A 10003-nucleotide genomic window follows, 5' to 3' on the forward strand; every position below is an offset into this window, starting at 1 on the left:
TGCCCCCGTCAAAAAAACCCAAACTGAAAAATGTTCCATTTAATTACCACAATTAAAAGGCAGACACAGAAGAAAACATGGCTGGAAGGTGAAGTGAAGGCAGGAGGAGGAGGAGGAGAGAGGATCTCAGTTTTATATAAAACACTTGCTGAAGGATCGGTCAGGTCTCATCTCTTTTTATTCATTAGTTAAGAAACTTATTTTTTAAACAAAAATAAACAATGTACAATTAAAACCCATTTAAACACGCGCACACACACACACTTGCACACAAACATGAAACCCTGATAGATGGATGGATGGAGAAGGGAAGTGGAAACAAAAGAGGAGGAGGAAGGAGTGAAGAGGGAGAAGAGCTGATGAGTGAAGTGTGCGACCGTCCGGCTGGTTCCTTCTTTACCGCCTCAACGTTGACACTTCACTGACCAACACGAAAATAAGGGCCGTCTACGTCTTTATACACATCGTGTGTGTGTGTGTGTGTGTGTGTGTGTGTGTGTGTGAAAGTGAGAGAAGTGTTCGGGCGACAAGAGCCAGTTGGGGGTGGGAGGGAGGGTCAAGGGTCAGCTAGGTTTTGGCAGTGTGTGTGTGTGTGTGTGTGTATTTGTGTGACATTTAGGTCCGTCGCTTCTTCTTGCTGGGTAGAGGCTGTGGCAGGGATAACAAGGCGAGATAGAAGGCCTGGATGACAGGCGGGATGTGGCGGATAGCCAGGCGGGAGGGCAGAGGGCGGGAGGGCCAGGCCCGGGAGGGCGGCCGAGCTGACCAGCCGAGCTGGCCTTTGAGATCTTTCTCTTCCTGTTGGACGTGTCTCGTCCTGCGTAGGTGCTCTCTTTGTCAGCTGAGGGTGACAAGATGTGGCTTTAACAATGCGTATTCTGACATGTTGATAATTAACTGGATGGAAGGATGTGAGGTCAGAGAAGAACCCGTTAGAGTTCAGGTCTACGTCAGAGGGCGGATCAGGAACTTGTTCTCACTTTCTTTCAACAGTTTATACTTCTCAGATTAATTCATGGATCTTGATGCGGTGTCAAATATAATATATTGTATGTGGATTCGATTTTATCCCAATTCTCTCTCACAGAGTTAAACTTGATGTTGTCAATTCTACTTTTCCAGACCGAACAGACTGAGGGAGGAATAAGCTGCAGGTACAAACCTTTCCTGGCCTCTTCCTCCCTTTCGTCCCAGTCTTCTCGCTCTCTTCCTAAGCTGCCCAGTGATTCACTGTACTCAGCTAAACACAAGACATTAACAACTTCGTATCAGAGCCCATTTGGATCAACTTGATTTACAGATTTCACGTTTAGAAAGCGTTTACTAAACCGACCGGAGTCCTCGTCTCGAGCTGTAATCCTCATCACTCTCCTCCTCCTCTGCTCTTCTTCATCTGCAGGCCAGGTTAAGGCAGTTTCATCTCCGTCTCAGATTCCCTGAATCTTCTCTCCGCCACTTCCCTGAGACAAAGCGAGACACAGTGAAGTGGATATAATCAGACGGTGAAGAGTTAAGGAACATCTGTGAGAAAAACTGAGAGAGATTTGTTTCCGCCACAGATGAAACCTGAATTTTTTTCCCTCACTAGGCGCTGAACTTACTTCGCCCTCTGGGTCTAAGGCAATAGCCCCTGCTCTGAAGAAACCTCGGGAGTCAGTCCACTGATGGTCTTGTGATCTTGGTCCAGTTCTTTGACTGGACTCCCTCCGTGTACTTGATGTCACACGAGCTGAGTAAAGACAGAAAACGTGCCGACATAAACCAGGCGGCCAGGTGTCACTCAGACCTTCAAAGATAAAGAGCATTGTCGTGTCAGGTGGGTACTTGAGCCACTCCTTGATGGGTCAGGAGTTGGCCAGACGCAGCGTTGATCATGGTGACCTTCTTGTTGTAGTCCTTGTAGGCGATGACCACGTGAAGTTCTTCAGGTGGAACTGCACACGCTCAAAGTGGAGCTGACTCCACTTCGTCAGGGTCACGGCAAGCGGCGGCTTGGCGGAAAAAAGTTAAAACTATCAAGACGCAATTCCAACCCGACAAATTATGAAACCAACATTTTTGTGCAGCTTTAATTAAGATTAAAATTTTTCTAAACTTTTTCTCAACTTTCAGAACAGAATGTTGTTCTTGAAGGTTCTCACTCACCCATTCAATGTGCATTGACAAGGGAGCTGGAAGTGGGCTGTAGCAGGCAGGTGCTCCTGTAGGGCGCCCTGGAACCTGGAAACAAAGGGTACAGACGGAAAAACAATGGAGTCCACCCGCTTATGGCTTCACGTTTTCTCCCACACACCACATGCTGTTTATACGGACTGTTACAGGCGTCCACTCACCCCCAGGTCTCTAGGCGGCACCTCTCGAACTCCAGCTGCTCTTTCGTCGCGTCTCACCTTCTCATTAGAAGTTCTTGAAGGCCGACTTGAGCTTGTGCCTCATCTCGCGCTCCATCTGCTCGGCGTACAGGTCGTCTCGGTCGTGCATGTGTTGGTGTTTGCCCAAGTCGGTGGTGATCTCGCCGACTTCTGTGTAGAACTGGACGTCTGTGTGGCGTCTCTTACCAAACATGATGGCGTTCTGGAGGAAGAGTGTGATGGAGAAAATTAGACATTGAAAAACCCCTGTAAAAGCAACACTACGTAACATTTGCTGAGCAACAGCGCCCCCTGCAGCCACATGTTGATTAACTCTGTTGGGCTGCGTGTCAGAGTGATGAAATGGTTTTCATGTAAATCAATGAGTTGAGCTCTGACTGAACTGAAACACAACTGAACGCTGCATATTACCCATGATCCTCTGCTTCCTGACCCTGAAGAGCTGCTGCTGTAACAAATCCACCAAACTCTGTTCAGGATTCTTCATGTTTTAAAAGTTTGCCGCTGAATATTGGAGATAACAGATAGACTCATAAATTAAATGTGTTTTAATACCTTCTGAGCCATTTTTCTCCTTTAAAACTTAGACATACGGACAAACTGTGGTGATTTCTGGGGGACACGTGGTTTTACTACAATGCAAGATTGGAAACGGCTAAACCGGCTGTGGTAAAAGTAAAACTTCACTTATCAGCTAATCTAAAGCTCAGAAATTAGATTGGTTTAGTTAAGCTCAAAGATTGAGCTAAGATAAGCTAACCAGAAAGTAAAACGAGCTCCTTCCTCAGAAAGAAGGAAACCTGCATTACGCCACCTCAGTGAAGGTTGAACCAACAAACGCACCCTCAGGTGGAAGTGCAGCACAATGATCATCTCCCCATCGCACGGCTGGAAGATGGCGTGTTTCATGTTGTTGTAGAGGATGTCCACCTTGTCGCCGCGGACCGACGTGAAACGGAAACCTGCACGAGGAAATCACAGGAGTTTACTCTACGTCTGCTCGGTTCACAGTTCTTAAATTTACCAGGAGATGTAAATTGTGCCTCCTCACCATTAGTGTGAGCCTCGAGCGAGCCCTGCATCCTCTTCTGTGCGATGTTGGGTCGGATGTAGAGGTCTTTGAGCTTGGGGTTGCTGCGGTTGAGGTTGATGACCAGCGTGTCTTGCTTGACGATGCCCTCCTTCTCCTTCTCCTCTGCCTCTCGCGTCTTGTAGCGTTTCTGCACCTCCTTGATGATGCGGAAAGCGTTCTGCAGGTTGGTGGAGGGCACCGACGTGTCGCCGGGGGCCTTCAGGTTGGACGCTCGGTACGTGCTGAGGGGAGAGGGAAGGGAGTGATTAGTTAGAACAACACATTTTAGTGTGACGGAAGTTAAATTAAAAATACGCTGCATCACAATCAACAGGTGTACAAACAAAAACACCTAAATTAAGACACTAAACTCACAACAACGCCTAAAACGTCAAATTAGAGTTTCAGTATTTCAGTATCCTGGAATATTTTAACGATGACTTAGTAAATAGTTAAGTCTCACATTTCTTTGACAAATGTGGCGTCAGGGTTGGGGAAGATATTTCCCTCTTGTCGACCCAGAGAGCTGCCGGGGACGTAGAAGTTGATCCTCAGGTAGGTGTAGTCTCCTTCTACCGACATACTGATGTTCTGAACACGAGAGAAAAACAAAGACCACATGATCAATAAGGAAAATAAAAAAACCCAGATCATACGCCGGTAGACGGATGGAGATTTCCTCAGTGCACCTTGATGGTGGCGATGTGGAACGGCGTGGCGATGCCAAAGACGGGCATGACGACCGTCTCGTACTTCTTGTCGATGAAGATCTTCATTTCTCTGATGTCTCTTTCTCTGGGCATCTGAGACACGTTCTTATAGGACACGTTCGATTTTCTGGCCCTGGGAAAAAAAATTTAAATAAAGAAGAGTTAATTCTGTCTGTCAGTGTCTAACGGGAGGAGGGGGGAGGGCGTCACAATGTTGGCTCAACTCACACACACAAAAGTATTTCTTATCAAATTGGTCGATTCAATAATCGATAGAATACTCGATTACTAAAATAATTGATAGCTGCGGCCCACGTGTGGATTTAGCCAAACATCATCTTCTAGCGCCCCCTTCAGGCTTCCACCACTCACTTCTGAATCTGCTGCTCTCCCTTCTGCTCCGTCAGGCGACGCTTGGCTTCTTCGTTCAAATGATTGGCCAACTCCTTCTGGTGGGTCCGCCTCTTCTCCTCCGCCGTCATCTCGTTCTGAGTTTTGACAACAGACACAACTGAGTGACAACGCCTCCAACACCAGGAAAATCAAAAAGGAATGAAAAACCACAACACACATGCAGAGTACAGACGTGTGTCACAGCTTCGGATGGTCAGAAAAACCAAAACACACAGAAAAAAATAAATAATGATAAACTCGCTGAAATGAAAATGAGAAACGTTTTCTCATCTGCAAGTGGATTTTTGTTCCAACTGAACGAGCTCAGCTGATGAGATTTGAGAAGAAACAATGGATACTTACCTTCCCAAGTAGCTGGTAGAGCACAGAAACATTCACACTCTTAGTTATCAACGCAGAGTCAAGGTGACAAATAAACACTGATCACCTGTCACACGGTAAACAACACACTCACTCTGGTCCTGTCCGCGAGCAGCGCCGCGCTCCGGGCTCCCTTCCCCAGCAGCTCCTCGGCATCGTCGCCATCTTCTTCCTCGTCCTCCTCGTCGTCATTCTGAGAAGAGACGCCAAAGTACATAACGTCATATTAGTGGTTGGGTGTTTTCCTCTGGCTGGCTGGCAGTGGACAGGGCTCATCAATTAACACAGTGGCCCAGATCCGATACGGCTTCTGTATCGCAGCGTCCAGTGTTTGATTCTGGCACTGAACGAGAGAACCGAGAGAGACTCGACATCGCTTCTACCAGTGAGACGACCGAAAGCTCGAGGTCAGACACCCACCTTCAAAAAGATCCCCACGTTTTTGATCTTCTTCTTGACGGGTGTGAGTATCGTGGCGGCCTCTTCCTGTCACACAAACATTTCCACATGTCAGACGTTGGAGAGCTCGGCTTGTGGATTACAATTTTTTCTTTAAACATGTTCATTATAGCAAGCAGTCGGATTGTGACATTCCTCCACACACACAGAAACACCTCGGAGCACTTTGTAAATCACTCACCTCATTGATCTGTACTGAGTCACCAACAAATAAGGCATATTTCTTCTGCTCATCCTTTTTACCCTCTTTATTCACAAGGTCAGCAAATCCCAAACTAATACTCAACACCATGCCTGCAAGACACACACGTTCTCCATTTAGGTTTGAGTTGAAATAAATGGAAATCACTGAACCAAAGCCTGATTACAGCATAAGAGCAGAATATCAGAGCAGAATAAAAACAGTAATATCTTCAGGTGATGAGAAAACTTGAAAAGAGACGAGTACAAAAAACGAACCTTTTTTCAGTTTGTACTGGTTTTTAGCGTTCAACACCAAAGAGCCTTCTCTGAACTCGATTCCCATCGCAAATCTACGAAGAAACAAAAACCCTGTTATGAGTGGAACAGCGGGTGAGTACGTGGAGAAGAAAGATGGAATTCGTGGACACGTACCCGAGGTTTTTCGTCAACTTGGATACAAGCTCCGACTTCTCCTTCTTCACGTACTCCAGAACGGCGTTGTAGGCGTCGCAGATTTTCACACCTGTGGAGGAGACAGAATAAAGCTCAATGTGCTCAGGCTGCCATCAGATAGCTCTGGACCACATGGATGTACAGGTGCATGAAAGATGGAAACCCCCTCCAGAGATGGTCACTGACACCTCCTTCAACAAAGCTCCCGAGACCCACCGTGCTTGAGCTCTTTGAGCAGCTCCTCCTCCACCTGCAGCAGGAAGTTGTAGTTGTCCTGCATCTCCTGAGGAGGGTCCACCATGAGGGTCCGCACCAGGTTGGAGCAGTACGACTTGTAGCGGATTCCCATGGCGCACGTGATGGCACCGAAGTGAATGTGATTCTTGTCGCTGGTGCAGAGACAGAACGGAGCCAATTAAAAACACGACAGAGCAGCGTAATTCATAATCTTCTTTCAAAACATTTGCTCTCAATAAACTGTTGAGTCGCTACTATGCAACTTTTTTTAAGCAAAAATGTCAAATATTTGTGTTGGTTTCATCACTTTCCCTGCACAGATGTTGAGTGGAAACCCGACTCTGCTGAGACGGCGTCACTTACCTGACGACGCTGAACTTGAGGCTGTAGTTTCCGCCGCTCTGGATGATGGGGGGGTAACACATCTCCACTGTGGAAGGATCAGCACCCCCCAGGTACTTCTTCTCCTCGATGGCCTTCTCTACCGACTCGGCCAGTTTGCTGTGACGCACTTTCTGTTGGACGAGGGAGGGAATAAAAACAGGACTAATTCAACACAGACCTCAGGTTTTTATCCGATGTGGACATCTTGGACAAGAGATAAGAACAGAATGTGTATAATGGTGAAGAGAGAGACGTTGTGCAAAGAACAATAAGCACACAAACACTTCACAGCTAACAACGTGCCAAAGATCAGTGTTCCAGCACAGAACTGCCAGCGCTGGTCCAGTGAGCATCTGCTGTTCCCGCTCCTCACCTCATCGGCATCCACGATCTCCATGACGCGCTCTTTGAAGAACTTGGAGTAAACCTCGCTGGTGATGGCCGCTGCCTTCTTCATCAGGTTGAGCTCCCCGTCCTCCTTCACCGCTGTCGTGTATGCGACCACAGCGCTGATGTCCACCTGCACACAGGACACAGTTTGAGAGGGTTGTTGATAATGACTAGAAAACACAGACGCCTACTATTCACTTCTGATCACAGGACTGAAAATGTGCAGCTTCACGCCATCGACCACGTCTCACCTTCTCCAGTCCCTCGGCGGTGATCGTGTCGTTCCAGCTCTTCATGTACTCTCCGGGAAACTTGTCCTTGCTGAAGATTCCCACCTTCTTTCCCTCTTTGCTGCCTCGGATCGCCTCGATCATCTTGTCAAAGTTGCCCTTGTTGCTTTCATTCTGAAACGCATCAACAAAATGAAGAGTCAGTTTTTTGAAAACACAACAGAGGAAGATTCAAATCTTGTTTCTCAAACAATTGTCGGGGAACCCCACAGGCTCCCATCTTAAAATCACATGATGGTAACTATGCTCAGGAGTGTGCTTTTAGTTTGACCTTTTCTCTGGTGAGCAGGGTGATGGGCGGGACCCCGTTGGCGTTCTCGTTGCCTTTAGTTATCGCCACCTGTTTGAGGAAATCCACTTTCTTCTTGCTGGCGAGGAAGATGATCTTGGTGTCGCAGAACACCATAATGGTGTCCGTCAACTCGTAGCCAAACAGCCAAGTCTGAGGAGAACGAAGAGAGAATGGATCCATGAACTGAAGGAGAAACCCCCCGAGCAACTCACCCAGAGCCGATATCTGAACACAAGCGCTAGCGAGACACATAATCCAGAAACCGGCCCAAAACATGTCGTCAAAGCTTCATACTGTAGTTACATCATGAAGTGACTACAGGAAATTGTGGGTTCATTGCACCTGACTGTGGCGTCCTCAGCATCCTCTGGCTTTCATCACGGGGCGTCCTTACCTGTATGGCTGTGGACTTGGCGTACACGATCTCCTCGTCCACCCCGACTGAAACCACGATGGCATCGACTTTGCCAAACTCGTCATCTCCTTTCTGCAGGATCACAAACAGAAAAGCACACGAGACTCGATAAGACTGAGGGGACATCCATCGTGTCCACAGTTTCAGGAAATGTCTGCAGATGAAGCACTTGAGACATCAGGGACATTTAGAAGTGTGTGGAGTCAGTGGCAGAGGTTCATCAGCACAGAACCGACCCACACAGCTCATTCAATGTCTTTTAAAAAGGACAATAACAACGCGTATTATACTATTATATCCACACAAGATACAACTTTCTGCAGGATTTAGCTGCAAAATAAAATTGTTCTAACTTCAGAAAACTAACTCGTGTGCGTGTGAACAGAAGCAGCTGCGGGGTTTGACGAGCTGAGACGTGACACGCCGGAAAACTTTGAATAAAGTGAATTCCAGAAGCTGCACATGTCACTTTATCCTGATGCTAATTAGCCTGCTAACATTAGCATGTGGCGACAAACTGACAGTTAGCATTGAAACACCGCGTCGCGTCCGGCCGCGGGTCCCTGGAGGTTGCGGGTCAAGTGGTTCCCGTCACTTTTAACGCGGTTTACCCGTCACAGTAACCGGCGCGGGCTCGCCACGCGTCCGGCCGCTCGGCTCGCGGGCTAGCCCGGCGGTGAACTGGCGAGCTAGCAGGCTAACGCGGTGAATGGGAAGCCTGGCGGGCTAGCACGGAGGCAGCTAGCCCGTTATTGTGGGACCGGACAGGCGGGGAAACGTGTCCCGGGTGGACCGGGGGGGGACGTGGAGTGAACAACCCGGGCTACACGGGGACAACCGAGGGGACCGAGAGGAGCGAGGCCCGACGCGGACACAGAAGCCCCGGGTGTCGGCGCCGGACGCGGGCGGGGGAGACCTCGCCGCTCTCCCCCCGCCGACAACAGAGGCGACTCGCTCGGCTGAGAAAAACGCGGGGGTTAGCATCTCCACACCGGTTCCCCCCCCCCATCATCCAGGTTCAGGTTAAAGTCAGACGCCCCGTCCAGCCGGAGCCCCGCCGCCATGCCTCACCTTCCAGTTGCTGTACAACCTCTTGATGCGGCGGTAGTACGCGTCCTTGTCCAGGTTTACCGCCATGGCGAGTGCTCTGCTGCGAACTCCAGCTCCCGGCTTCGCTTCTCAGCAGGCCGGAGGAGGAGGAGGAGGAGGATGAAGAGGAGGAGGAGGGTGGTGGTGGTGATGAGGATGGTGATCCGTGTCAACCCACAACAACGCACTTTCTCTCCACGCCTGCTGAGACGCCGCCTCGGGCCCGGGGCGGGGGGAGGGGGTGCTCAGTGCTGAGGCCTCCGGCGCGGATTCGAACCACAGCCGCTTAAAACACGCAGAAATATTAAAATGAGAAATAGTATGAGCCCCTCTCCTCTCCCTCTCTCCCTCTCTCTCTCTCTCTCTCTCCTCCACACACACTCTCATTAACTCCCCCGTGCCGCCCTCTCCTCCCTCCCCCTGCACTCCTCACATAACACATACTGTAATAAACCGTATTAAACTCATTATTATTATTATTCCTCTAACCACAGATCATCACGAGCAGCGGATGTTTACACGTCACTCAATCTCTTCTTTACTTCTTTTCACTTTGTCCTTTTATTTTTTAATTGTGGCGCATTTCAATGTGACGGCGACGCAACAGCGCCCCCTGCCTTTGTGTGGCCCACGCTGCTTTTCTTTCCCGCCACGGTGGGTTTTCCCGCCACCGTCATCAAAAGCTCCTGGTGACGTCAGTCTCGCGATACGAGCTAGTGGCGGGATCGCCTGAGGGACACGTGACCCCCAGAGTGAACAAAGTTTTTACTCTTTGTTATATTTTTATATTTATACTCTACATATACGTATAAAGCACATAGTATTTAATTACTAATACCTGCCTGTATGTCTATAGAAGCAGATTTATGTATACATATATTTC

General features: G+C 48.7%; 1 protein-coding gene across 2 annotated transcripts in view; it reads right to left on the reverse strand.

The window, feature by feature from the left end:
- supt16h (SPT16 homolog, facilitates chromatin remodeling subunit) overlaps positions 1 to 9422 on the reverse strand; it is a 33161-nt gene extending 23739 nt beyond the window's left edge. Inside the window, exons 1-19 of one of the 2 annotated variants that reach the window (XM_047338792.1) lie at positions 9103 to 9422; positions 8011 to 8103; positions 7596 to 7766; positions 7286 to 7438; positions 7018 to 7164; positions 6624 to 6775; positions 6240 to 6412; positions 6003 to 6093; positions 5847 to 5920; positions 5569 to 5681; positions 5349 to 5414; positions 5023 to 5121; positions 4911 to 4922; positions 4527 to 4642; positions 4134 to 4287; positions 3908 to 4035; positions 3424 to 3686; positions 3216 to 3334; positions 2449 to 2574 (exon numbers count right to left, since the gene is read on the reverse strand). In XM_047338792.1, coding sequence (XP_047194748.1) covers positions 2449 to 2574; positions 3216 to 3334; positions 3424 to 3686; positions 3908 to 4035; positions 4134 to 4287; positions 4527 to 4642; positions 4911 to 4922; positions 5023 to 5121; positions 5349 to 5414; positions 5569 to 5681; positions 5847 to 5920; positions 6003 to 6093; positions 6240 to 6412; positions 6624 to 6775; positions 7018 to 7164; positions 7286 to 7438; positions 7596 to 7766; positions 8011 to 8103; positions 9103 to 9168 — 2316 coding nt within the window. In that variant the 5' untranslated portion in view covers positions 9169 to 9422. The remainder of the gene's footprint in view (positions 1 to 2448; positions 2575 to 3215; positions 3335 to 3423; positions 3687 to 3907; positions 4036 to 4133; positions 4288 to 4526; positions 4643 to 4910; positions 4923 to 5022; positions 5122 to 5348; positions 5415 to 5568; positions 5682 to 5846; positions 5921 to 6002; positions 6094 to 6239; positions 6413 to 6623; positions 6776 to 7017; positions 7165 to 7285; positions 7439 to 7595; positions 7767 to 8010; positions 8104 to 9102) is intronic. The other variant, XM_047338793.1, reaches the window with a different exon arrangement.
- Positions 9423 to 10003: the final 581 nt, after the last annotated feature.

Source organism: Hippoglossus stenolepis, chromosome 23, assembly GCF_022539355.2.
Source record: "Hippoglossus stenolepis isolate QCI-W04-F060 chromosome 23, HSTE1.2, whole genome shotgun sequence".
NCBI lineage: Eukaryota > Metazoa > Chordata > Actinopteri > Pleuronectiformes > Pleuronectidae > Hippoglossus > Hippoglossus stenolepis.